The sequence below is a fragment of the Ceratotherium simum genome, chromosome 3 (assembly GCF_057802395.1).
Source record: "Ceratotherium simum simum isolate JZ-2026a chromosome 3, ASM5780239v1, whole genome shotgun sequence".
NCBI lineage: Eukaryota > Metazoa > Chordata > Mammalia > Perissodactyla > Rhinocerotidae > Ceratotherium > Ceratotherium simum.
Genome location: NC_141902.1, coordinates 24,889,138 through 24,916,625, shown reverse-complemented (window position 1 = coordinate 24,916,625; position 27,488 = coordinate 24,889,138). Strand labels below are relative to the sequence as shown.

At 53.7% G+C, this 27,488-nt stretch overlaps 2 protein-coding genes across 3 annotated transcripts; both read left to right on the top strand.

Moving 5' to 3' along the window:
* The first annotated feature begins 12,670 nt into the window (after positions 1-12,670).
* Positions 12,671-17,806, top strand: LRP10 (LDL receptor related protein 10). The gene is made up of 7 exons (XM_004421251.3): positions 12,671-12,821; positions 13,195-13,239; positions 13,747-13,882; positions 14,820-15,010; positions 15,128-16,145; positions 16,486-16,615; positions 16,729-17,806. The coding sequence occupies exons 1-7, from the start codon at positions 12,791-12,793 to the stop codon at positions 17,314-17,316; spliced, it is 2,139 nt and encodes a 712-aa protein (XP_004421308.1). The 5' UTR covers positions 12,671-12,790; the 3' UTR covers positions 17,317-17,806.
* A 2,780-nt stretch (positions 17,807-20,586) lies between these two features.
* On the top strand, positions 20,587-27,134 carry REM2 (RRAD and GEM like GTPase 2). 2 transcript variants are annotated; one of them, XM_087423834.1, is made up of 5 exons: positions 20,587-22,854; positions 24,086-24,424; positions 24,642-24,715; positions 25,444-25,651; positions 26,023-27,134. In XM_087423834.1, the coding sequence occupies exons 1-5, from the start codon at positions 22,752-22,754 to the stop codon at positions 26,316-26,318; spliced, it is 1,020 nt and encodes a 339-aa protein (XP_087279960.1). In that variant the 5' UTR covers positions 20,587-22,751; the 3' UTR covers positions 26,319-27,134. The 2 variants fall into 2 exon arrangements, with proteins under 2 accessions (XP_087279960.1, XP_004421307.1); XM_004421250.3 differs by having other exon boundaries at positions 20,729-22,854; positions 24,083-24,424.
* The last annotated feature ends 354 nt before the right edge of the window (positions 27,135-27,488 follow it).

Sequence of the window (27,488 nt, the reverse complement as noted above, 5' to 3'; positions counted from 1 at the left end):
GGGCGGGGGGGTGACTTTTATTGGACCCCTCAGGAAGGGCCTGAGAAAGGCACACCTGCACCTCTTTGCTCTTCCTCCAACTAGGCAGCATGAAGGGGAAGGGTGGGGAGCCCAGAGAAAAGAGCAGAGATAGCAACCATCCTGGAACTGGTGACTCGGGCCCTTAATGACAGTGGCCAGCTAGTGAGGGAGCCGAGGAGGCTCCCAGCGGCCAGCAGCGCTCAGGTGGCCCGCCTCAGTGAGGGGGCCAGCTGCCTGGGTGTTTCTCGGTCAGGTTAGCCCCTCATTTCCTGATGCCCCCACCCCTCAACCCATCCTACCGGTGTCCTGTGCCACCTCGCCCCACCCAGCCCCCCTATTTGAAGTCTCCTTCGGCCACTGAAGGTGGTCATGGTACTGGGGACTTGGGAAAGTGAGAGACCCCGTGGGGGGAGTGAGAGGAGAGGGATGTCAGGGGTGGGGGGGTCTGGGGGGGTGGGAGAAAATGGGGTGAACGGTGCTGGCAGTTCGGCTAAATTTGTCTTGTTTGGGTTTTTTTGTTTTGTTTAATGTATATTTTTATTATAATTATTATATATGAATTCCCTTCAAATCGTTCCTTTTTGTTAACAAGGGGCATGGGGAGGGGTGGGGGTGGGGGGCAGAGGCATCCGACCCCAGGAACCTGCAGGGCGGGGCTGGGTCAGTGCCCTCTAAGGACATTATTGACCTTGTTCAACCTTTCCACAAAGAATAAACGGTGTTTCACATTCTTTGTGTGGCTGCAGTTGTCTTGAAGGGATGGATGGGATGTGGCGGAGAGGGCAATGAACAAGGGGAGGGCGTGCATCGTGAGCTGTGTTTTCCATGAGGTGGGGTTCTGGTAGTTTTCATAAAGGAATAGGTTTATTCTTAGTAGACGAAAGGGAGTGGGGGCCAGAGTTGGGGAGGAGGGCATACTCCATGGGGCCAGGGGAATGGTCCACAGAGCCCAGTGGCTCTCTCCCAACCTGGCCCAAGAGGCCACCCCTGAGGCCCTGGGGGCAGAGGCAAGAGGAAGTGGTCAAGCTGCAACCTCTTGGAAAATCTTCCTAGATTGCATTACCCTGTCATGTGACTGGCCACAGACCCTCAGTTTCCTCAGACCTCTCTGCCTGCTGCCACGGGGGATTCCCAGGATCACACCAGACTCAGATTCAGACTTGGTGGCAGGCCCTTCAGCCCAGCCCTCAGGATCTAAGCCTTTTCCAGGCATGGGGCTCTGCTGCTGGGGCAGAAGGAACAGAGGAGGAAAGAGGAAGAGGTTGCCCCATGGCCAATTAGGAGCAGCCTATCTCTGGCAAAACAGCAATCTCACCATTGGCCCAGGAGAGCCAGGATGGTCAGGTTGGAAGGGCAGAATAACAAGGCTTTGTTTCCTCTTTCCTTAGAAACTGCTGCTCCAGACAGGGTTCCCAGGCTGGTCGGCCCACCCTTCCTCCGAAACCAGCCTGGAGGGAGGAATCGCTTGGTTGCTGAGTCAGCTCAGCTGGAGGAGAGCAGCCCTCTTCCTCCCCCCTTCCCTTCCCGCCTCAGCCCAGCCCACCCTGGGCTCCAGCCCAGGTCCCCTCCACAGCCTGCCTCCAAGAGCCTTGGCCCCACCTAGGCCAGTCGTTCCATCCAGCTGCTATCCAGGGCTGGTTGGTGTGATTGCTTTGGCAGAAGGGGTACCCCACCTTCCTGCCAGCCAGGAACCCTGACCCTATGCCTGGCCTCCTGCACCTTTCCTGCCAACAGCTGTTTGGCAGGGCCTGTGTGTCTCAGTGGAGTTGGACACCACTTTCCCGCCACCCTCACTGGAGGAGATGGGGACCCTGAGAAGCCGGCACAGGGAAGTTGGGGGTGTCTGGGGGTGGTGGGGCCCGTGCGTGTGGCAAGGAGCTCAAAGATGAGCTCATGGCCCCTTTGTGTTTTTGTGGCCCACATCTGGAGGCAATTACAGATGTTATCCAGTGGGAGTTCTGCAAAACACAGCTGGAGCCAGTGGAAGAGCCTGGGGAGGGGGGACTGCCAGAGGGAAGAGGAGGGGGAGCCCAGGGCTCCCGTGGCTGGAGTGCGGTTTCCCCATCACGAGGAAATTGTTTGGCCCTGATTCTGGAATCACAAGATGCTCTCTGAAGCCAAGGGGGAGAGATGGAAATGGAGGACCAGAGACAAAGGGGGAAGAGGTGGAAGAGACTTCACAAGCAGGGAGAATTGCGGGGTGGAGGCTGCAAGGTCCCGTGCTTCTGACGAGCCTCTGGCCTGAGAGATCCAGCCCAGCGAGGCTGCCTGGCGACCCTGGGAGGTGCCTTAGTGATCACAACTGAGTGAACCACCGGGTCAGGCTGAGGTGAGGGGAGAGCGGAGGGCCCTGTGGCTCCCGAGAGACCTGGAAACACCGCTTTCACTGGCCCTATCCTGCTTTGTCCATTGGGCCTGACCCAGTTTCTATGGTTCCAAGTTCCTTTATTCGAAAGCAGCACATGTGAGTGAGAGCAGCCAGGAGGGAGCCAAGGGGAATCTGCAAGGAGGTTTGGGCAGAGCCCAGGGAAGCAGGCTCTGAGGAGACTGGACTGGGGGCAAGCGCTGAGGAGAGGCAGTGCTCTGCCCACCACTGCACCCACACGTTCAGAGGGGGGAGCCATGGACTCCCTTGTCATCTCCTCCCTTCTCCAGGGCTCCTGTCACCAGCTGGGCCCATGCCTCCAAGGCTGCCAGCCAGGCGCTGGGTCAGCAGGGTGGAAAGGGAAGGGAAGGGAAGATCTAAGAGGAGCTGGGCCCTCTAGAGGAGAGAGAAATGGGCAGAGTAACCCCCACACACACAATCTGGCCAGGGTGCTGGGGCTTCACTGGCCCTCCCCCAGGGCCCCTTCTCCCCACAATCTGATGGACTTCCCAGTCCTCTCTTTCCCCTCTGTATCCCTTCTTCCCTTTCCAACTAAGGGGAGGTGGCAAGAAACCAACATTTGCTGAGGTCCTCACAACACCCAATGACACAGGCATTAACATTGCCCCCATTTTACAGATGTGGAAACTGAGGCCCCATTAAGACTTGCTAAAGGCCACAGCTTGTTAGTCCAAAATTAAAACCCAATCACTTCTTGGCCTTTTGGCTAAGATCAAGTGCAAAATTAAAACCCAGGTCTGTCTGATTTTTTTTTTTTTTTCTGTACAAGCAGATTCTGACCATGTTTCTTGGGTGTCTCTTCCAGTGTGGACTCCATGTAGCTGGGTGTCTGCGTGGAAGTGTGTGTTCTGGGGATCTGTCAGCACACGTGTGCTTGCCTATCGTGCCCTGTGGCAGCATCAGCCCAGGGAGCCCGAGTGCAGGGGGAGAAGGGCTCTTCCTCAGGAATCCATCTTGCCAGCAGTCACCTCGCTCCTTGGGGGCAGGAACAGGCACTCAGGGAAGGAAGGAGGCAGCAGGACTCAGAAGCCAGAGGGACTGAGTGGGACAATGGCAGCTTCCCTGGGGAGGGATGGGGGTGAATGGCTGTGGCAAGGGCTTACAGGGGAGGGGGAGGCCTTCAGGGGCAGTTCCCATTCCCTAAGGCCCCAAGGAAACCCCACTCAAGGCTGTTCCATTGTCCTGCAGTCCCTGTACCCCCTTCCTACACAGCTCCCAAATCGAAATCACCTCCTTCAGGAGACAAATTCCTGCACACCTAGCCTGGGGGTTTCTGCCTTTCTCCCTCAGACAGTCTTGGGAGACTGGGGAGATCCAGAGGCAGCCTGTGAGGGGGCTGGGCAGCAGGGACCTGGAAGGGAGGCAGGCCTGACTGGCCAGAAGCCACCTTCCAAATGAGCTCACACACATACTTTCCACCCTGGCCCAGGGCCGATGGCTGAGCGCCTTCCAGGCCAGCCTTCCCCAGCCAGGCCCAGCCCCCTCTGTCCTCCCCTGTCCCTCACCAGTCTTGGACCCAGGGGTTCCACAACAGGATCGGGTACCCCAGGCCAGGGCTGCCACCACATCCCCAGGGAGCAGCTTCCTCTGCCTCTAGGCTGAGGCCAGGTCCCCCCAAGGTCCCTTATTCCTCCAATAGGATTTTTATGGCTTAGAGGAAGAGGAGACCAGCTTCCTGCCCCCAAGACCCACACCTGGTAGGGAGGGGCAGTAGAGAGCGCAGAAGAGGTGTCCACACGGTAGTGAATCGGCGGAAGGACTTCCTGTGAGTGCCTGAAGTAGCTCATTGACTCAGGGACCAGGCCAGGTCTGGGAGCTGCCTCACCATGGGTCACTTCCTGCTCACTCACTCCATTTCCCGCTAGGGGCACTTCCCTGATTTGGGGCAGGATGGGGTCTAGGTGATGTAAGGCCAGGCTGACCACAAAACAGGAAAGACTGGTGCCTCTGAAGGCCTAGCGGATTCACACACACGCGACAGGCTCCAGCTCATTTTGATCCAGCTTGTGGTCAAAGACGTCACCCTTCACCCGGCTTCCAGAAACATGTAGCACCAGGCCAGAGAGCAAGATCAATTCCCAAAAATGCTCTCCTTGGCGGCTCAGTGCCTGGATCTGTGCTAGGAGCATGGCTGCCATGACCGTGTATCCTGGATCCAATAATGTCTTCCTGAGGTTCTGTGAGTTTGTGTATACCCAGACATGGCAGACAATTCATCCCACTTTGGGTTACAAAAATACGGCCACTGCGAGGAGATCACACAGCAGGCTGTTGCCCTCCAAGGCCCTGATGGTATAGTTCTGTCAAGGAATGACTATGATTCATAATAATACTGACCTCATCACAGATACTGGACAAACACGTGCCATCCTCACTTGTCTTACAAGAGTAGGAGGCTGCTAGACACACAGGAGCCCCTTAATAAAAGTTTGTTGACTTGAATTGCCAGTGAAAGCTGTGATATACATAATTAAACAGCGGTAGTTGTGAATACATAAGTATTGTATACATATGTACATAAGTATTATGTATACCTAAGTTAAAAAATCATTGAGCTGTACACTTAAGCCTAGTGAATTTTATGAACTTTACTGTGTATATTTACCTCAATCTTTAAAAGGTTAAAAGAAGAAAGAAAAATATATTGAGGTAAAGAAGTTCTTAACACCAGAACAACCACTTTGTCCCTATAGGCGTCCCCATTATGTGCCAACCCTCCCCCATCCAGCCTGCCCTGAATCTGGGAGTGGTCGGTATTGGGTTGTGTTGGCTCAGCTCTTCTGGAAATACCAATCCTTCCGATTGCACCCCTGACCTGGAGGGCCCAGCAGGAAGGTCTCTCTTCCCTATTCCTCTCTAAGCTCCATGTCACTTATCCCCAAAGTCTCTCCTCCACTGTACTGGCCTGTGTTCCAGAGGTCTCCCCCACTTCATGCCTGCACCAAACTGCATGTAAGTTCTGGGCAGAGGAAAGCTGGAGAAGGGGCCTAGAGAAACACCCACCCCAGTCTCCTGGCTGGGCGCACCCCCCTCTGCAGCAAAGACCAGCTGGGCAGGGTTTGCAGGGTGGTAGCGCCCCCTTGTGCTGCGTGTTGGCACTGCAAACCAAACCCGGGGAACAGAAAGATGCAGGGGCAAAGCCAGTCCCACCAGGGCCACGGATTCCACCAGCCTGTCCCTTCCTCCTTTCCACTTTCCATGTTTCCACCCAGGACACCTGTACTTAAAGAGGTGGGACTATGGGCGCGACAGGATAACAAACTCTAGTCTTCCAGCTGCAGAGGGGGAAAAGTCAGAGTTTCCGTCGGCTGTCCCTGTGCGGGGGTTGGTGGGCAGCCTTCGAATAACTCACGGAAGAAAGAGGGAGTGGAGATGGTGTGGGACAGAGGGTCCGCGGCAAGAAGGGAAACACTTGGGCGCTTTCTCCTCAGAGCTCCTCCGAGTCGCCACACTGCCACCCTGTGGATGCCTCAGACACTGATCACTCCAGGATGCCTGTCTCCTGGGCTCCAGGAGATCCAGGTGGGTCTACACTCCTGGCCCTCAGAATGCTATGACAGAACTCCCTCTGACCAAGGCAAGCAGGCTCTATCTCTCTTTTATCTAAGAGTGGGGCATTTCTGTGCCATTTCTCTGAGGCCTGTGGAGATCATGCCGTGGCCTCTTGGGGGCCTCAGACCTGCACCCATCCTCCTAACTTCATCCCCACACTGGGGCCAGGAGAATCCTTTGATCCCAGTCTCACATTTATAAGGTTCTTAAATTTGTAGTTTAAAATAAATGCCTAGGGCCGGCCCCGTGGCTTGGTGGTTAAGTGCGCGCGCTCCGATGCTGGTGGCCCGGGTTCGGATCCCGGGCGCGCACCGAGGCACCACTTCTCCGTCCATCCTGAGGCCGAGTCCCACATACAGCAACTAGAAGGATGTGTAGCTATGACATACAACTATCTACTGGGGCTTTGGGGGGAAAAAATAAATAAACAAAATCTTTAAAAAAAAATAAAATAGGGCCGGCCCCGTGGCTTAGCTGTTAAGTGCTCGCACTCCGCTGCTGGCGGCCCGGGTTCGGATCCCGGGTGCGCACTGACGCGCCGCTTCTCCGGCCATGCTGAGGCCGCGTCCCACATACAGCAACTAGAAGGATGTGCAACTATGACATACAACTATCTGCTGGGGCTTTGGGGGAAAAAAAAAAAAAGGAGGAGGATTGGCAATAGATGTTAGCTCAGAGCTGGTCTTCCTCAGCGAAAAGAGGAGGATTAGCATGGATGTTAGCTCAGGGCTGATCTTCCTCACAAAAAGAAAAATAAATAAATAAAATAAAATAAAATAAATGCCTGTAGGTATTTTGTGAATAGCACCATATTACTGCATTGTTTGTGCTAAAGGTTTTCATATGTTAAATACAAACATTTAAAATACATCAAGTATTTTCAAAACCGCCCTAGTATTTCTTAATTTTGCAATATAGCAGAGGCCAAAAAAACGGACATGGTTAAGGTCACTCTCAAACCTCCAAGGGGTGTCCCCAACCTGGCGTCTCATTCTCTTCCAAAGCACAGGGAAACTCGTTCTCATAACCATATGGTAGAGTCTTCAATCCCCACTCCCTTCAAACATAAGAGGTTTCCCCATCTTGAAAATCTCTCTCCTGGATGCAGCTGCAGTCTTAAATGATTCGCCCGTTTTTCCCTTTTCTCTCAAGCCAAGGTTTTTCAAAAGCTGTCTGCATTCCTTCACCAGCCATTTCTTTCTAACCCAACCTCTACATCTGTATCCCAAACCAGGCATTTACTGAAACTGCTCCTTAAAATGCCTTTGTGACTCCCTTCTTCCCATCCCAGGCCTTTTCTCTGCTTTCATTTTCTTTGGCCTCTTGTTAGCATCTAACACACTTGCTTCGAGAAGCCCCCCCTTTGCCCCTGTCTTCTGGGAAGTTATGCCATCCTGAAATCCACAAGTCACAGAGTTGTCGAGGAGCCCTGAAGGCCCAGGACAGGCGTCCCTCAGCTTCTGTACCTTGAGCAGGGAGTAGGCTGACATTCTTTATTTGCCCTGTTAATTCCAGTTTCTGCCCTTCAGACTGTACAGAATAAACAAATTCTTGTTCCACACTACAGCTCTTCAAATATTTGGATCAGTTTTCATTAATTCAATCCCTCACTAAAGTTAAGCTTTTCTTTAAGTGAAAAGCCTTCCTAGTTCCAAAAACAGCTTCTCATATGACATAGTTTAGAGGCCTGCACCGTTCCTATCACCCTCTTCTGGATTAATTCACTTATCAGTCTTTTCAAACGAGGCTTCCAGGACCCAGAGAGCCGGTATCACATAGTGGTGAGGAACAAGGGCTCTGGAGTTACACAATCTGGGTTTGAATCCAGTCTTTATGACTTACTAGTGAACTTCAGCAAGTTATACATCCTCCCTGAGCTTCAATTTTCTCATCTTTAAAATAGGGCTAACGGGGGCCGGCCCCGTGGCTTAGCGGTTAAGTGCCCCCGCTCTGCTACTGGCGGCCTGTGTTCGGATCCCAGGTGCACACGGACACACCACTTGTCCAGCCATGCTGAGGCGGCGTCCCACATACAGCAACTAGAAGGATGTGCAACTATGACATACAACTATCTACTGGGGCTTTGGGGGGAAAAAGGGGAAAAAAGGAGGAGGATTGGCAATAGATGTTAGCTCAGGGCTAGTCTTCCTCAGCAAAAAGAGGAGGATTGGCATGGATGTTAGCTCAGGGTTGATCTTCCTCACAAAAAAAAATAGGGGTAATAAAATACCATACACTTTCACTCAAATGTGGAAGATAAAACAACAACAAACAAACACGTAGATGAGGAGAATAGATTGGTGGTTACCAGAGGGGAAGGGGGGTAGCACAGGGCCAAAAGAATAAAGGAGCATACACGTACGGTGACAGATAGCTTTTGGTGGTGACCATGATGCAATCTAAACAGAAGTCGAAATATAACAAGGTACACCTGAAATTTACATAACGTTATAAACCATTGTGACCCCAATAAAAAATAAGAACAATTAAAAATAAAATAAAATGGGGCTAGTAATCCAAAGGGTAGTGGAGTGGATTAAAAGACATAATCCTACATGATGCCTATGACTGGCGGTCAATTACTTACTTCATGCCAGACACTGTTTTTGGCACTGGGGTTACACCAGTAAACAAATAGGTGCCTGCCCTCAAGGAACTTACAGTCTTGTGAAAGGAGCAGGCAAGAAACAAGGTAAATGAGTAAAATAGAAAGTATGTCAGATAGTGATAAGAATTTTCCAAATTTGTAAGTTCTGTGTCCTTTTCGATTAACAATTCCACCTTTAAATCATTTCTCTCTTCTCACATTTTACTATAAGCATTCAAGAGAAACCAGGCTGCTTCTTCAACACTTGGCTTGGAAATTTCTTCAACCAAATATCCAATTTCACCGCTCACAAGTTCTACCTTCCACAAAACACTAGGACATGAACACAATTCAGCCAAGCTCTTTGCCACTTTATAACAAGATGGCCTTTCCTCCAGTTTCCAATAACATGATCCTCATCTCCATCAAGACCTCATCAGAATAACCTTTACCATCCATATATCTACCAACACTCTGTTCACTACCACATACCTCTTCTGAGCCCTCACAAGAATCACCCTTAACAGTCCATTCACAACAACGTAGGCTTTCTCCAGCACGCACCTCCAAACTCTTCCAGCCTCTGCCCACTACCTAGTTCCCAAGCCACTTCCACATTTTTAGGTATTTGTTACAGCAGCACCCCTACTTCTCCATACCACGTTTCTGTCTCAGTTCACTCAGACTGCTATAACAAAACACCACCAACTGGGTAGCTTATATACAAGAGAAATTTATTGCTCACAGTTCTGGAGGCTGGGCAGGCCAAGATCAAGGCGCCAGCATGGTTACCTTCTAGTGAGGACTCTCTTCCTCGTTCATAGCCAGAGCCTTCTCACTGTGTCCTCACCTGGTGGAAAAGGCTAGGGATCTCTCTGGACCCTCTTTTATAAGGCATTAGTTCCGTTCTGAGGGCTCCAACTTCATGACCTAAGCATCTCCCAAAGGCCGACCTACTAATACTATCATCTATGGGGGTTAGAATTTCAACATATGAATTTGGGGGGAACATAAACATTCAGACCATAACACCTTGGCACATGCTAGTAATTTGATCTTGAGCAAGTTATCTATACCATCTATAACTCAGTTTCCTCAATTATAAAATGAGGATAGGGCCAGCCCTGGTGGCCTAGTGGTTAAGCTCAGTGCGTTCCACTTCACTGGCCTGGGCCCAGTTGCCGGGCACAGAGCTACACCATCCATCTGTCGGTAGCTATGTGTGGTGGTTCACATACAAAAGAAAAAGAGGAAGATTGGCAACAGATGTTAGCTCAGGGTGAATCTTCCTCAGCAAAAAAAAAATACAATAAAATAAAGTGAGGACAAAAATAACACCTAATTTCTAGAGGTGTGATGAGGATTAAATGGGATTATATATGTGAAGTACTTAGAACAGCACCTAGCATATGATGAGTACTCTATAAAAGTTATCTATTTATCATTTTGAAAACAAAACATCTGCCCATTTTCTACTAGTTCCACTATTTTTCATAATTCCTCAAAGATTTCCAAGAACATCTCCACAGGCCCATTCCTAAATGTACTTGATGGTCTAGGATGTGATTTATATGGGCCTAGACACTTAAACTCACTAAACTAAGTAAAGTTTAAATTCATTATAAGCAACTAGGTCCTCTTTAATTTCTTCCTCATCTTTGTTGGTTTGAATTCATTCTTAAATATTAACCCCAAGGTCTAGCACAGTGCCTTTCCCTTGGAAGGCACTCTAACAAATATTTGCAGAATGAAAGTTTGTTCTACTCTAGTGCCATTTCTTTCTGATGACAATGATGGTTGCTGCCAACAGCCTAGATTTTGATTTTCCTTCCTCCTTTCTAAATTCCCCTCCCCACCACAAGCCCATTCCCATGGGTTCTCCCCATGGCTGTCTGGCTTTTTTTATTCATGTATCTGACCTCTCTTTCCAACTAGACTCTAAGCTCCTTGAAGCTAAAGTGAAGTCTTAAGAGCTCCAGGCATCCACCAAGGACCCAGCATAGAGAACACAGCCAGCACTCAACTAAAAGCTCCATGATCCCTTTCAGGACTTAAATATTTTTAACTTCTGCAACCTCTTTGCCCTGCTTCCTTTGGCTCAACATCCTCCTCTCACACTCGGGGTTCTATTTCACCACTCATCAGTCCCAAGGGCTTCAGTAGGGAGCACAGAGAGACCAAGGGACCAAAGTCCAAGTGGAAGAAGGGCCCTTTTATGGCCAACTGTATGGCTTCAGGCCCTGCTGAGGTCCCAGTTTTGAACACATCAAAACGGATGTCAACCACAAATGTCAGGGACAGAAAGCCATTTTGTACCATTTGTAGAGAGGAAAGAGTAGTAAGGATCCAAATGTACACCCTGTCCAGAGCCAGATCGCCTAGGTCCAAAACACTGTTTCAGCATTTACTAGATCCATGATCTTGAGCAAAATACTTAACCTCTCTGTGCCTGAGTATCCTTGTCTGTAAAATGGGAGTAACAATAGTATCTACCTCACAAGATTTTAGAGAGGATTAAAAGAGCAAACACTTAAAAAGTGCTTAGATCTGTGCCTGAAATGTGAAAAAAAGTATTTGCTATTGTTATTGTTTATTAACTATCATTGCTACAGGAAATCGGTAACCCCAAGCCCACATAAATTAGAAATATCCCCTGTGACTAATAATAACAATTGTCACTTCCCACATGCTCAACTTGCATTATCTCCCTAAATGTTTACGACAACCTTAAGAGGGAGCTGCACTATTATTAATCTCATTTTACAATTGAGAAGCACAGAGAGGTTAAGTAATTTTCTCAAGGTCACATAGCCAGCGAGAGCCAAGGCATATTTATTCGTTTATTTACCATTTATTGAGTTCTTACTGTGTCTCAGCAGGAGAGAAGCCCTGTGGGTACAAAGGTAAACAGTCTAGGCCCCAACCTACAGGAAGTTTCAGTTTCCAGAGAAGGGGCGGGGCGGGGGCGGGAATGACAAGTAAACAAATAGTTATAACACCGTGTGGTAATTGCTATAATAGAGGCTCACTGCAAAAAGTGCTAGCGGATTTATACACAATGGAATACTACTCAGCTATTAAAAAAAAGATGAAATCTTGCCATTTGCGACAACACGATGGACCTTGAGGGTATTATGCTAAGCGAAATAAGTCGGATGAAGAAAGTCGAATAGGGTATGATTTCACTCATAAGTAGAAGATAAAAACAACAACAAACACAGAGATACAGAAATTAGATTGATAGTTACCAGAGGGGAAGCAAGGCGGAAGGAGGGCGAAAGGGGTGACAGGGCACATGTGTACAGTGATGGACGGCAATTAGTATTTGGGTGGTGAACACAATGCAGTCTACACAGAAATCAAAATGTAATGATGTACACCTTATATAATGTTATAAACCAATGTTACCTCAATAAAAAAAAAAAAGTGCTGCCGGATCTCAGACACCGGGGCAAGAAAAGTACTGAGAGCTTGGGGGTCCAATGGAAAGACATGACAGATGCGCAGAAAGGACTAAAAGCAGGGTTAAAAGTGGAGGCTGAGCGCCGGCTTCAGAGCCGGTCTGACACGTCCGGGCAGGGCGGGAAAGGGGTTAAGGCGAGCCAGTGGGCGGGCCCGCGCGATGACTGGCAGGGGTGGGGCCAGGCTCGTCCCCCGCCCCCTCCCCCCGCCCTGGGAGAGGGCTCTCCAACCCCTGGGCCGCCGGGGGTACCGCCCGGTGAGGGCCGGGGAGCCGGGCCGAGCCGCCTGTTCCCTTCGCCCGCTCCTTTGCCGCGTTCCGCGGGCTGGACGCGCTGGAGAAGTTGAGCCGCGGCCGGGCCGGCCCTGGGAGCCGACAGTCGGCAAAGTTTGGCCCGAAGAGGAAGTGGCCGCCAGCCCCGGCAGGTGGCGGCCGGGCCTGGAGAGGGGCGCTCGGGCCTGTGGGCGGGCTGTAGGCGAGGGCGCGCCCCAGCGCCGGGCCTTGAGCCGATCCCCGGGGCTTCGGGAGCCGGCCTCGGGCGGGAGCGCGGCGGCGGCCGGGAAAACAACTCCGAAGTTGGCGAGAGGCGCCGCCCCTGCTCCCGGCGGCCGCCGCCTCCCCGCTCCCAGCCCTGGCATCCAGAGCACCGGCCGAGGAGCCCGGGCCATGGAGCCCCCTCGGGGAGGCGGCAGTGGGGGGCCCGGACGCCCGGTGCGGCGCCGCGTCCCCACTGGGTAGACGACAGAAGCTCCGGGACTCTTCCTGCCCCTCCGGACGGCTCAAGATGCTGCCGGCCGTACTCCTCCTCCTCCTGGGTAAGAAACCGAAACAAGACTCCCCGCCCGACACCCCCCACCAGGGCTGTCCCCGAGCCCTCACCCCACCCTGCCTGCCCGTGCCCCCCCAGCCCCTGCTGCCGCAGCCGGCGCTCCCTGCCCCCACCCCCGGGAAGTCTCCAGCCGTTCCCCTCATCCGCCGTCCTCTCTCTGGCTTCCCTAGGTCACCGTACCACTCCACAGGCCGCGCTGCTTCCTTCGAGGTCACACACCGCAGCCTCCCCCTTCTCCGACACCCCTTCCCATAAACTGCCCGGAAGTCCCCCATGGCTCGCTTCCTCCTGAAGTTGCTCAGGTAAAGAAAACTCTGAGGGGTGACTCACTCTCCTGCCCTTTCTCGCTCTTCCTCTAGGAGGCGCTCTGGCCCATCCAGACCGGATCATTTTCCCAAATCCCGGTGAGTAGAGGGTGCCTCTGGGGCTGCGAACTTGGTAATGAGGGAGGACCCAAGAGAAGTACTCTCTCTTCCTTGAATTCCTCTGGTGCCTATCATGGTTTTAGAGTGGAGATCCACCCTGTATTTTACAGATGGGAAAACTGAGACCCAGTGTGGGCCCTCACCTGGTAGTTAGGTACTATTTTGTTTTTTCCAAATATCCATGCTTGATCTCCCTAGCGGATATGTCTCCCTGAGAGTGGAGACAGTATTTCCAGCTCCCCCTGGCCCAGTGGCTGGCACGAAGCTGACCTCACGTTGTTTGTGGTGTTGATACCTAAGGTGAAGCTCTGATGAGTGTGGGAGGAAGAGGGCTGGCTGAAGGCTGTAACTCTAGGGTGTGTATCAGTGGGGAGGAGTTTCTCTGCTCCTTCTTGAAGAGCCCAAGCCCTTGAAGGCCTGAAGCCTGGGGAGGGGTGGGATGCTAAGGGGCTCTCAAGCGGTGTCCCTCCCTTTCTCTCTTTCCAGCCTGTGAGGACCCCCCGGCAGTGCTCTTGGAAGTGCAGGGCACCTTACAGAGGCCCGTGGGCCGGGACAGCCGCAGCTTCCCTGCCAACTGCACCTGGCTCATCCTGGGCAGCAAGGAGCAGACTGTAACAGTCAGGTGAGAAGCAAGACAAAATCATATTCCTCTCCCCTGGCCCTCCCTCCTCCACCATGGCAAATCCTTCAAGGATCACTTCTCTATGGAATTTCCATCTCTGTCAACAGGGGCAAGAGTAGAATTTGATTTGACGTAGTCTGCCCTAAAAGCCTAGCTTGTTCTGGGCCAGACACAGTGAATTGGAGCTGGGCTGGGGCAGACATAAAGCTTTGGTTCTGGTCATCTATGAAGGACAACAGTCACCCTAGAAGCAGTCCTTGGGCTCCAATATGGCTGCTCTGAGGAGTCCTTTAATTCATTGCACATCTTTGCTTGGGCTTTGAAGCTATTTCTTAATCAGCTTAGAACCTTCCTTAGCCTCCCCAGATCTTTTAAACAGTCCAAGTCTCCCTGGGCTCCTCTGCCCCTGGGACATGGTGTTGGGGTCCATGTTAAGTACCTGGCTATTTGCTTCACACCGTTCACTTCCCACGAATTTACCTAGATAGGGGGTGGGTGAGGGGAGAGGGCAATCTGGGGAGAGGCTGTCGGGGCAGAGGGATCAGAATGCCATTGTGGTCTTAGGCCTCACCACGGGCACTGGGAGGGGATGGTGAGCTCTGGTTAATTGAACTGTATGGTAATTGCCAGTTCCTGCCAGCACTATGGTTGGGTGACAGTGCTGCAACAACTCTGTTCTTAACTCTGTCCCAGAACACAAGTCAGTTTTTCCAAGGGGCTCTAGGATATATCTCATGATCTCAAGGTGCCACTGGCCTCGTTAGGACTATTGCCATTGGCTATAAAGGGATTTGGCTGAGTTTCCATTTGGCTATTTGGATTGTGGATAAGTAGATGTTTGTGGTTCTTGGGGTAGAAGGGGCCTGATAGCACTGGGAGAGGAAGAAGCCAGGGTGGTCAAGAATACCTCACATCCTGCTCTCCTCCACCCCTGTAGGTTCCAAAAACTGCACCTGGCCTGTGGCTCAGAGCGCTTAATCCTGAGCTCACCTCTCCAGCCACAGATCTCCCTGTGCGAGACACCTGCCAGCCCTCTGCAGCTGCCTGGGGGCAACGTCACCATCACCTACAGCTATGCCGGGGCCAGAGCACCCATGGGCCAGGGCTTCCTGCTCTCCTACAGCCAAGGTGGGCTCGACAGGGCTCTCCATGGGGCTATTAGAACAGGCAGTGGAAGCCCAGGGAGGAGGGGAGGCTCCTGCCAGCTCCGGTGATTCACAGCCCCCCTCTGTGGTGCCTCTGCAGATTGGCTGATATGCCTACAGGAAGAGTTCCAGTGCCTGAACCACCGCTGTGTGCCTGCGACCCAGCGCTGTGACGGGGTCAATGCTTGTGGCGATGGTTCTGATGAGGCAGGTTGCAGCTCAGACCCCTTACCTGACCTGACCCCAGGCCTTGTCCCCACTGCCCCCTGCAATCACACCTTGGAAGACTTCTATGGGATCTTCTCCTCCCCCGGATACTCCCACCTGGCCTCAGTGTCCCACCCCCAGTCCTGCCACTGGCTGCTGGACCCCCACGATGGCCGGCGCCTGGCAGTGCGCTTCACAGCCCTGGACCTGGGTTATGGAGATGCAGTGCATGTGTATGATGGCGCTGGGCCCCCAGAGACCCCCCGGCTGCTGCGCAGCCTCACCCACTTCAGCAATGGCAAGGCTGTCACCGTGGAGACGCTGTCTGGTCAGGCCATCGTGGCCTACCACACAGTTGCATGGAGCAATGGTCGGGGCTTCAACGCCACCTACCATGTGCGGGGCTACTGCTTGCCTTGGGACCGACCCTGTGGCTTAGGCTCTGGCCTGGGGGCTAGCGAGGGCCTAGGTGAGCGCTGCTACAGTGAGGCACAGCGCTGCGATGGCTCGTGGGACTGTGCCGATGGCACAGATGAGAAGAACTGCCCCAGCTGCCCACCTGGGCACTACCCGTGTGGGGCTGCTGGCACCCCTGGTGCCACAGCCTGCTACCTGCCTGCTGACCGCTGCAATTACCAGACGTTCTGTGCGGATGGAGCAGATGAGAGACGCTGCCGGCACTGCCAGCCTGGCAACTTCCGATGCCGGGACGAGAAGTGCGTGTATGAGACGTGGGTATGCGACGGGCAGCCAGACTGTGCCGACGGCAGCGATGAGTGGGACTGCTCCTATGCCCTGCCCCGCAAGGTCATTACAGCCGCCGTCATTGGCAGCCTAGTGTGTGGCTTGCTGCTGGTCATTGCCCTGGGCTGCACCTGCAAGCTCTATGCCATTCGCACGCAGGAGTACAGGTCAGTGGGAGTGCAGCTGGCTGCAGGGGCGTGGGGACTGAGGGTGAGACGGCCTGTACAGCTACAGGAGACCATGAGGGCTCCCATGTTGGGGAGAGGTTCCGGTGACCAGCTTATGGGTTGTCCTGCTTGGGGACAGCTTGGGGTGCTCGTCTGAGGGAAGGACAGGTCTAGATCCTAAAAGCCATCTCAAGGAAGGAGGGGACCTCAGCTGACTTGGGAAAGCCAGGCATAGCTCCAGTTGTCCTGGCCTGGGTGTGGAGGGAGGAGGCCTGTCCAGGCTGGAACAGGCTGCTCTGGCCGGAGCCACCTGTGACTGAGCAGCCCTTATTCCTTCCAGCATCTTTGCCCCCCTTTCCCGGATGGAGGCTGAGATTGTGCAACAGCAGGCACCTCCCTCCTATGGGCAGCTCATCGCCCAGGGCGCCATCCCACCTGTAGAGGACTTCCCTACAGAGAACCCTAATGATGTAAGTCACCCTCCCCAACCTTAGCATCACCTGCACCCGGCCCCGCTGTGGCCCTGCCCCTGTATCCTCCTCCCCGCCCCTCTGACTCTGATATCTGCCCCCTCTCCTTGCAGAACTCAGTGCTGGGCAACCTGCGTTCTCTGCTACAGATCTTGCGCCAGGATATGACTCCAGGGGGTGCCTCAGGTGCCCGCCGCCGCCAGCGGGGCCGCTCTGTGCGGCGCCTAGTGCGCCGTCTCCGCCGCTGGGGCCTGCTTCCTCGAACCAACCCCCCAGCCCGGACCGCTGATACCAGATCCCAGGTTACCCCTTCTGCCGCTCCCCTTGAGGCCCTAGATGGCAGCACAGGTCCAGCCCGTGAGGGCGGGGCGGTGGGTGGGCAGGATGGGGAACAGGCACCCCCATTGCCTGTCAAGGCTCTCCTCCCATCTGCCAGCACCTCTCCAGCCCTCCCTACTGTCCCCGAGGCCCCGGGGCCACTGCCCTCAGCACCCCTGGAGCCATCACTGCTGTCTGGAGTGGTGCAGGCCCTACGAGGCCGCCTCCTGCCCAGCCTGCAGCCCCCAGGACCAACCCGGACCCCACCTGAACCCCATACAACAGTCCTGTCCCCAGAGGACGAGGACGATGTGCTGCTGGTGCCACTGGCTGAGCCCGGGGTTTGGGTGGCTGAAGCGGAGGATGAGCCACTGCTTGCCTGAGGTGACCTGGCTCCCCTGGGGGCTCTAGCCACAGTGACAACAACCCATTAGGGGACAGCTCAGCCTCCCTTCCACTGGTTCCCTCCCCACCCTCTGAGGGGACTTGGTGGGTAACTGCCTTAAGGTTAGGTGTCCCTCAGACAGGGAGAGGGCTCACACAGAGCTCCCTCTGCACATGGCCAGAGACCACAGTCTCTACCACCACCCTCTCCCCACTCCACCACCATTCCACTGGCTGTTTTTAAAAAGTTAAGTTCTTAAAGGGTCTTAGGCCTGGACACTCCATCCTTGCCAAACCCCCACCCAAAAGTGGCCTTAAGCACCAGAATGCCAATTGGTTAGAGACCTCTAGCCTCCAAGGGGAGGATTTGGGCAGGGCCTGAACTCATAAAAAGAGCACAACAAATGCTTTTGTCCCATAGCAAGGTCGTTGCCCAGGAAGTCAAGGTTGAAAATAAAAGAATCAGAAATGTAAGATTTTTGTAAATGAGCTGTGAGCCTGAGCCCTGTCTCTCTACCCGTCTCAGCTTATACCCACCTCATCTGCTCCTCCCTGTGGAGGCCTTCACTCTGCCTTCCACCTCCTGCCCTCTTCCTATTCATCTTCTAACCACCCACCCTTGATTTTCTATACTACTCAGAGGGTAAGAAAATTCTAGGAACCCTAAGGACCAACCCTCTCCACCTCCACTCACCACCTGGGGCCCAACTCTACAGTGACTGACTCCAGGGGTGAGCTCCAAGCGTCTTTACTCACTGCCAGGCCGGAAGTCTGGTGAGCCAGCTGGGCCCTGTAGCTGGGAAGGTTCCCATTTATGGAGTACTCCCAGGGCACGGATCCCAGGAGCAGATTGTTCCTGGTGGAACATGGGAGCTGTGACTCCTGCCCTCCACCCTACATCCCCACCAGGCACTTACAGTCTGTCCTAGGCAAGACAGATGAACTTTCAGCCAGGATGCCTCAAAGCAGGCAAAGATGAGTCGAGAGGAAAATCACAAACATTTGGGTGTGAGGATGCTGACATCGCCTTGGCCCTATCCAAGAGGTCTTCCTGGAAGAGGGCTCAAACTAGATTCTAAGGAATGCTGTCAGTCACTGGAATAGAGTTATGAATTCCAGGCAGGGTGAAAGTACACAGGATAAGCAAACTAAGCAGATATGAGGGCTAGGGCTAAAGGCTGGACCCTGGACCTCCTGAGAAAAGAGGCAGGAGCGCAAGCAGTGGCCAGAGTCAAAGAGCTGGAGAGGGTGATGGAGGGAATGATCTGTGAGAAATGTTGGAACCCAGCCTCTGGTAAGCAAGGTGACAGAAGCTGTCCCAGTGTTTGAAATGAAAATCTGGACAAAGGATACAGAAGGAGCCTAGGGGGGTAGGTGTGATGCCCCAGGAGCAGAGCTGAGGCGGTCCCTAAAAGAACCAGTCCCCAGGGAAACGGGCTCCCCCTCAGCCTGGCCCTTACCCTTCTGGCCTGGCCTGGCCTATCTTCACCAGCCTGGTGAAAGGGCCCTGTCCACATCCCCACACCAGCACTAACTGCATGATGTTTCCTCTCCCAGTGAGCAAGAGCCTAGGGAAGTGGCAGAGGGGATATGGTGCAGTCCTGGGACCCTGGCATCTGGGCTCGGGAGAGACCCAAGCTGCTTTCACTCCAGACCTTCTCCAGAGATTCTCCTCCTCGCTCACTGTTCTCCCTTTGGGCCTTCCCTCCAAATGCAGACAATCCCTGGGTCCCACCAGTGTCAGGCCAGTGAAAACAGTGAAGCAGGGAACGTTGATCTCCCTCCATGCCTCACCATCGCCAGTCTCTGCCCTGTCTTCTCCCGTAGCCACCTCAAAAACCTCCAGCCTGATATCCTCATTCCTTGTCCTGCTCCAGACCTTTTATCTCCTAGGAATATTTGTTTTATCTTTTTTTTTTTTTTTTTGGTGAGGAAGATCAGCCCTGAGCTAACATCCATGCCAATCCTCCTCTTTTTGCTGAGGAAGACCAGCCCTGAGCTAACATCTATTGCCAGTCCTCCTCCTTTTTCTCCCCAAAGCCCCAGTAGATAGGTGTATGTCATAGTTGCACATCCTTCTAGTTGCTGTATGTGGGACGCCACCTCAGCATGGCCGGACAAGCGGTGCGTCAGTGCGCACCCGGGATCCGAACCTGGGCCGCCAGTAGCGGAGCGCGCGCACTTAACCGCTAAGCCACGGGGCCGGCCCCTCCTAGGGATATTTGTAATTTGGAAGTGGACAAAGATTTAAGGTAAATGAATGCTCCTCATGGTGGAATGCTTCCGAATGCTAGAGGGAGCACTTGAGGGTACAGTTCACTAGGAAGGCCTGTGCATATAGATTCACGGGCCTGAAAGAAGTTTCTCTGGGTGCTGGGTGTGTGCTCTAGGAGGTGCAAGCAGTAATGCTACTTTGTCAGCCACAGAGAAGCCCCAGGTTGGCGGGGGGAGGGGATTGGCCTTGTGTAGGCAGTATGGAGAAACCAAGACAGAGAGTCCTACCCAGGAGAGGGTAGGGCATGGGGGAGCAGTCACCCAAGTTTATTTTCACCATGGCCCAAGGAAAAAGAAATGAGGCAACTTCAGATCCTATCAGGATAGACACCACTATCCAAAGTGCCCAGTCTCAGGGGTGTGGGACTCTCTTCAAGGCTCTTAGTGGGGAGGAGGGTGGTGGTCTCAGCATGAGATGGGGTCAGGCTAGGAATCTGAGATAACAGTAGATACCAGAATTCAGTCCTTAAGGAGCAGAATTTGGGCCTGAACCAAGCTCCAGGACCCAGTGGGAGGGGAGAGGGACCCCCAGCCACATAGCCTGAAGCTGTCAGAGCACCAAATAGTTGGGCAACCTGCTGAGTGTCAGATTCTTTATCATGTGTTAACCCTCATAACAAGACTGTGCCATGGGCAACATAACCCCAGTTCACAGGTTCACGGGCAGCTGCAGAGGAATTATGAGACTAGCCTAGTCTCTACTGAGAGAGAGATTTAAACCTGGATTGCTTCTGTTCCACATCTCATCCTTGTCCCAATATTCCACAGGAGCTCCTATTCCTGAGGAAGCCTGGACATGGGCAAGTGCACAGCCTCTTATGAAGGGGATGAGAAAGGTGGTGGTTTAAGGTGAAACTCAGCCTGTTCCTGTGGCCTAAGGCTGCACTGAGGGCAGGCAGAAGTCATGGTCAAGAATCCTTGCTGGGGGCCGGCCCCATGGCTTAGCCGTTAAGTGCGCACGCTCCACTACTGGCAGCCCGGGTTCGGATCCCAGGCGCGCACCAACGCACTGCTTCTCCAGCCACGCTGAGGCCGCGTCCCACATACAGCAACTAGAAGGATGTGCAACTATGACATACAACTATCTACTGGGGCTTTGGGGGAAAAAAAAAAAAGGAGGAGGATTAGCAATAGATGTTAGCTCAGAGCTGGTCTTCCTCAGCAAAAAGAGGAGGATTAGCATGGATGTTAGCTCAGGGCTGATCTTCCTCACAAAAAAAAAAAAAAAGAAGAATCTTTGCTGGGGTCTGAAGCCCCTGACTCACTCTTACCTGGTATCGTAGAAAGGAATCCAACCACCTAAGTGAGTTTTCTAGATACATAAAGCTCACCCCGTTACAATTTAAAACTTTTTTAAAAACTCATTTTGGAAGGAAATCCTTGTAAAACATTACACTCATCTTCAGCACATCTGTAATATAAATTTTTCTGGATAGCTGAGGATCATTCATGGAAACCAGTGGCATCTCTGCAGCAATGTTTTCGGAAGCTGTAACAGTGTCAGGGAAGCTGTTTGCCTTAACGTCAAATGACCTTAGATCACTTTTAAAATGCTTATGACTGCTTTAAAGGTGTTTTCTGGTGTTGCTACTCTTGCTCCCAGGCTATCAGGAGTCCCTTGCTGCTCTAAATGTGCTTCTAATCCATGAGTACAGGAACACACATGGACATTAATATGTGAATAAAGGACAAGTAGGCCACGATTGAGGCCTGGAGAGTCCAGCCAATGAGTAAAGTGCATGCATATTGTAGCTGCTCCCTCTAGACCCCACAATGTTGTCCTGTAGTTGACCTCCAGATAAGTGAAGTATCACTGCACCTCAGTCCCAAGTTTACTGTTTGCCTCTTCGATTGAAAAAGTCCACTGAAGATTGCAATATAGATTGTTCCCAACAATAGGAGACAGTTGGAATATTTAAGACAAGGAAGGCAGCATGGCATGGAAATGAAAAACAGTCTTTGGCACTGGAAAGATCTGGGTGGGAATCCTGGTGTCCGCTTTCCAACTGCGTGATTGATTTGGGAACAGGCCACCCACCTACCACTCTGAGCCTTAGGATCATGAGGATGAAAGGAGATAATGCAGGAAGATGCTTAGCACACCCCTGGCAAAAATGGGGTGAGGAGGGGCCAGAAAATCGGAATATGTGTTTGGATGCTTGTGGGTGTGTCACAAAGGAAAAAGTGGGAGCCTAAAGAGAAAGGGAACTGGGCAGAAAAGGAACAGTAAAGGAGATACGCCATCCTGGCTTCCCACAAAGATGTAGACTTTGTGTGTGTCACCTTGGGTAGCCCACAAGGCATGGCGGCTGCCCCAGAGAACACTGGGAGGGGAGGCCAGCACTCCCCACCCATCATTTGGGATTGGGAACTTCTAGACGGCTAGCTCTGTTCTCCCTTTTTTCCTGCCCTGATGAACACTAGGTTTGTGGGCCTGGCAGGGAGCGAGGGAGGGGAGGAAATCTCCACAATGGTTTGCTCCCACCTGAACCTAATGACAAAATGAAGCTGCCCAAACAAAGCAGCCATCTCTTCCTCAAAGCCCCCATCTGCCTAGAGGCCAGGCTGGGAAATGGGTACTTTTGGGGGTCTTAGCCCAGAAGTGGTGGTATGGGGAAGGAGAGGGTGGCAGGGAAGCTTGCTGGCAGGGTGGCTGTCCCCTGTCCTTGCATCTCTTTTGGTGCCTGCCTCGAGGCCCTCCATTTAGCCACTGAGCACCCACTCTGGGCTGGACATTGAGCGAGAGAGCTGGAATACAGAGCCGAAGGACACATGGTCCTGGCCCCCGGAGAAAGACTTCCCATCCCTGGGTCCTTGCCTCCTGCCATCCTCAGCTCCCTTACCCACTGACCCCTCGCCCCACTTCTCTGAACCCCTGTCTCTTCTGCCCCTCTGACTTTGTTCATGTGTTAACCCGACTCCGCAGTGTGTGTGCTCCCAGAGGGAAACGACACAAAGGAGGGGGGGGGCAGAAAGGAGGGAATCCCGCTGACATCACTGCTCATTAGCATGTGTGACCTCATCAGGGGGCGGGACGGTTTCCCCAGGTGTCTTGGGGGAGGGCATGGGGGAGTGGTATTTAAATGGAAAAGCTGACAGTGCTGCTGAGTGAGGGAGCGGGTGCTGCGAGCCGCCAGGCTGCACACGCACACGCACACCGATGCACACGGACTTCGACACCGAAATGGACACGGACACAGAAACCACAGCACTCTGCCCCTCCGGCAGCCACCAGGCCTCCCCCCCAGGGACGCCCACACCAGGTGAGGGCAGAGCTGGCCAGGTTCCAGCTGAAACCATGGGAGTGGGAGCTGAAGCTTTGGGGGAAGGTCAGAACTAGGGGTTGGAGGAGCTTGAACCTCAACAGCAAAAAGCAAAGAGCAATTCAGGAAGTGGGGAAGCTGCCTGCGGACACTAGGACTGGGGCTGGGCTGGGGCAAGGGGGTCCTGCCTAAACGCTCCCTCCCCCATCACTCCCAGGGCTTCGCTGGGGAAACTGGTGCTTAGCCCCTAGGTCAGCCTCATTCCCAAGAGGATGGGACGGGTAGGAAGGAAGGGGGAAAGGGAAGCGGCAGCCCACAAGCCGGGGAATCACGGGCAGGGGGCTACCCTGGGGACCTGTGGTAAGGGTTTCTCTGTCTCCTGGAGGCCCTGGCTGCTGGCCAAGTATTGATCCTGGGCTATTTCCAGCCTTTTTCCATCCCCCTTTGTTGTGTCTGTCATTCCTCCTCCAGTTCCCCTGACCCTTGCATTGTCACTCTCCCTCTCGCTCATGCTCCCACTCTCTCACTCTGTCTCTCTTTCTCTCTCTCCCTCCCTCCCTCGACCTCACCATGAACACAGTATTCTATCAGACTCCCAGGGACAGCCAGAGATGCAGAAGGATTCTCACACACAGCCATGCACTGGGGGATGCTCACCTATGGGGCCACAGGAAGAGGCAGCTCCTCTCACACACCCATGGAGACTCAACACACACATCTCAAAGAGCAAAGGTCCTTTCCTGGGAACCAGCTCCCCACCAAGTTTTTGACCTACCAGTACCCACCCCCCAGAACCTGGGCAGCAGCTTCAGCTTCTCATCCCCTGTGCCCCTCCCCAGTGTGGGGACTACCAGTGTTAAGAAGCAGTAGGGGGCAGGGCCTCTTGGTAGAAGGAGGGGCAGTCCTGGGGCCAGAGGCCTAGGGCTGGGGGTGTGCCTGCGTGCAGCGTGAAGTGTGAGTGGGTATGCGAGCCTGCGCACGGATGCCTCCCTGGCATGGGGCTTGTTTTGAACAGGTTGTGGCTGGAACCACATTGGGTCAGCTCCTTGGATCCCCACCAGTTCAGGCTTCTGGGGGCGTTCAGTGCAGGAGGTCAGACCAAAGATTCTCAGCTCCTTCTGGGTCATGGTCATGGACTGGGCCTCTGCAGCCGGAGCAGCCAGGATTGAGCCCTCTGCAGACAGCTAGGCATACCCCACTCATAGCTGCCTTCTCTTTGCCCCCCCAGAAGCAGATGCCACACTGCTGAAGAAGCCAGAGAAACGGTTGGCAGGGTTGGACAGAGGCGGGCCACCCCGTGCCCCAGGGGCCCCCAGACGAAGAGGCAGCATGCCTGTCCCCTACAAGCACCAGCTGCGGCGGGCCCAGGCTGTGGATGAACTTGACTGGCCACCTCAAGCCTCATCCTCTGGTTCCTCTGACTCCTTGGGCTCAGGGGAGACAGTGCCCACCCAAAACGATGGCATCTTCAAGGTCATGCTGGTGGGGGAGAGCGGAGTGGGCAAGAGCACCCTAGCAGGCACTTTTGGTGGTCTCCAGGGAGACAGTGCTCATGAGCCGGAGAACCCAGGTATTTGGGGGAGCCCTGCAAGGGTTGAGAGTGCCTCTAGAGCCCTACTCAGGGATGGAAGCCGGCATCTAAGAGGAGCTGCTCCAATGCTTTCTGTGGCAACCTTCCTGGAGGGCAGTCCCTGGTGCTGGGATCTGAGGCATCCCTGCTCACTAGGTCTCACAAGTGTTGGGGAGCCTCTCAATGGGCTCTATTCCCTGTCTTTATTTCCCAATAGAGGACAGCTACGAGAGACGCATCATGGTGGATAAGGAGGAAGTGACTCTAGTTGTTTATGACATCTGGGAACAGGTGAGAACTAAGATGTGGCTGCAAGAGGTGATGAAACCCGGGAGAGCTGGGGAGGGGCAAAGTCTGGCTGAAGGCTGGTGGGACTGCAGGCCCTGGTTTCAGCATATGCTGGAACCTGACTTTTCGTATGTATCATCTCAGAGAGCAAAGGCCCACACCAGTGTGCATATCATGGCACGGAGAGCTGCTGTCTTTCCAGGATCTTCTGACCCTGAGGAAAGTTAGGACCTGAGTTTGACAAACCTCGCAGCTGCAAGCCAGGCTGAATATCCCGAAATTGACCTCATCCATACATTTTTCAGCCTAGAAGAGTCTGATCTGACAGGACAAGAGCTCAGGGCTCTGGAATATCAGGGAAGGAAAGACAAAGTGAGGATTTGGGAATATTTGGACATAAATGGTTACTATGTAGAAAAGAGGCCAGATTAACCTACATTTGAATAGCATTCATTTTTTAATTAAGAGCCTAAGCATAAGAAAGTACGATGGGCTACCCTAGTCTAGGATCCTTTGTCCCCAATTCAATTCTGCCATGTGGGGCTCACATTACAAACTTCTCCCTCCACAAACACACTCTGGGTATGGAGATTATGCATTAACTAGCTCTGCTGTCCCAAGCAGGTGGCTTCTCTCCCACATCCTGATTCCTCATCCTTGAGATGTAGGTGCTGGACAGGTTCTCCCATGCCCTGAGCCCTGACATTCCACTACTATCTGCCCATCTGCAGGGAGACACAGGGGGGTGGCTGCAGGACCACTGCCTTCAGACCGGGGATGCCTTTCTCATCGTCTTCTCAGTCACCGACCGACGAAGCTTCTCCAAAGTTCCAGAGACCCTACTTCGGCTCCGAGCTGGGAGGCCCCACCACGACCTGCCTGTCATCCTTGTTGGAAACAAGAGCGACCTGGCCCGCTCCCGGGAGGTCTCACTGGAGGGTGGGTATCCTTCCTGAACCTCATCCATGCTTGCAATCTCGGAGGACCCTCTCCCTTCCAGATCACCTTTTCTCCATAAGGCCCTCACGGGTGCACAAACTCAACTGCATTTAGCCCCAGGCTAAGGGTAGACTCTCAATGCCCACACCTGGGGCCCTGAGAATCCCTTCTCTTCACTCGCCCTCACCTCTTCTCCAAGGCCCCTTCTCCCTCCCCTCCGCACCACCACCGCCCTGCACTTGATCCCAGCCTTGTTCTCTCTCTTGCCCCATCCCTTTTCACTGCACACCCAGGACCTCCCCAGACCCACTCTCGCCCCGCCCCGGGCTCAGTGCAGCCCAGCGGGCGTCTGAACTGGCCCCTTCCTGCAGAGAGCCGCCACCTGGCAGGGACACTGAGCTGCAAGCACATCGAGACGTCGGCCGCTCTGCACCACAACACGCGGGAGCTCTTCGAGGGCGCGGTGCGCCAGATCCGGCTGCGGCAGGGCCGGAGCCGTGCCGGGGGCCAGCGGCCCGAGTGGGGCAGCCCCGAGGGCCCCGCGCCGCCCGCGCGCCGCGAGAGCCTCACCAAGAAGGCCAAGCGCTTCCTTGCCAACCTGGTGCCGCGCAACGCCAAGTTCTTCAAACAGCGCTCCAGGTCGTGTCACGACCTCACCGTGCTTTGAGCCGCGGTCGCCATGGTCACGCGGTCGCCATGGTCACCGCGCCCTCCGCTCGCCCCCTCGCCCCTCCCCGCTCCGCCCCGGTCCGGCTTCCTTTGTGACGACCGTCTAGGAAACCAAAAACTCCCAGGACGCCCTGGTGTGGCCGCGGGGGGCGGGCCCAGACCCCTGCGGGGAAGGGGCCGGGGGGGTCTTCCCCCCTCGGCCCCGCCCCGCCCTCGGGCGTCCTGTGGATACCTCCTTTCCGCAGAGCGCCTGGAAGGCCACGACGCAGCCCTGCGGTGGGGGCTCGCTGCGGCCGGTGGGCGGGGCGGGTTTCGGCTGGCAGGAAGGAAAATAGTTCTGCAAGGTATTTTGTTTTTTATTAATTCGCGCTTGACCACCTCTCCTGTAAAGAGATCCTAACAGCGAGAACTGGCAAAGTGCTTTGTAGACTCCTTTACAGTTTTCCACCTTTGTACTCTGAGCGCACATGCCTCACCTTTAAGAGAGTCTTAAAGGTAAAGACACGGAGACGCTTCTTGGAGACTTTTCATAAAACGTTCGAGCTCTTATCTGCTGCACTTGTCCACTTTGCCTTTAAGCAGTTCTTAAAGGCAAGGACCTCGAAGCGCCATTTTCCAGAATTAAGTCTGTGATTTACAATTACACCACGGCACTTCCCCTTTAAGGTTATTAAAGGTAAGGTGTGGACAGACGTTTGCCTTCAGATGACAGCGCGAAGAGCTGAGCCGGTGGCAAACCTCTTTCGGCCAGGGCCCAGGAGGCACCAGCAAGGGGGCCGTCCTTCCCTTTTCAATAAAGAATTTTTCTACTGCACTTGCTCACTTTGACTCTCTGTTCTCAAAGCCCCCACGGAAAAGATGGATGTAGATGGAAACTGTTGCAGACAAGAAAACTCAGGCCCAGAGGAACAAGGAACCTAAATCTCTAGAGAGGCTCCAGAACTGACTTAGTCCTGGTGTGGTCCATGACAAGGGGCCACAGGCCCTTAGAGATAATTGGGTCCCCTTGCCAATGAGAAAACAGGCCTGGAGAGGAGCGGGGACCTGCTAGAAGTAATTTAGTAACTTAGTGACACAGTGGGATCAAGTATCCACACTCTAGGCCCCATCTCCTTACCTCACCTTATCTTGCAAGGAGCAGGCTGGAGGCTACATTTAGTGCCCAGAG

What these genes read in the sequence shown, in the direction of transcription:
- LRP10 (XM_004421251.3), top strand. Translation starts at nt 12,791, where the DNA reads ATGCTGCCGGCCGTACTCCTCCTCCTCCTGG. An exon ending in GAGCAGACTGTAACAGTCAG is followed by an intron (nt 13,883 to 14,819) that starts GTGAGAAGCAAG and finishes CCACCCCTGTAG; the next exon opens with GTTCCAAAAACTGCACCTGG. An exon ending in CCTGCTCTCCTACAGCCAAG is followed by an intron (nt 15,011 to 15,127) that starts GTGGGCTCGACA and finishes GTGCCTCTGCAG; the next exon opens with ATTGGCTGATATGCCTACAG.
- REM2 (XM_004421250.3), top strand. Translation starts at nt 22,752, where the DNA reads ATGCACACGGACTTCGACACCGAAATGGACACGGACACAGAAACCACA. An exon ending in CCCAGGGACGCCCACACCAG is followed by an intron (nt 22,855 to 24,082) that starts GTGAGGGCAGAG and finishes TTGCCCCCCCAG; the next exon opens with AAGCAGATGCCACACTGCTG. An exon ending in TTTATGACATCTGGGAACAG is followed by an intron (nt 24,716 to 25,443) that starts GTGAGAACTAAG and finishes GCCCATCTGCAG; the next exon opens with GGAGACACAGGGGGGTGGCT.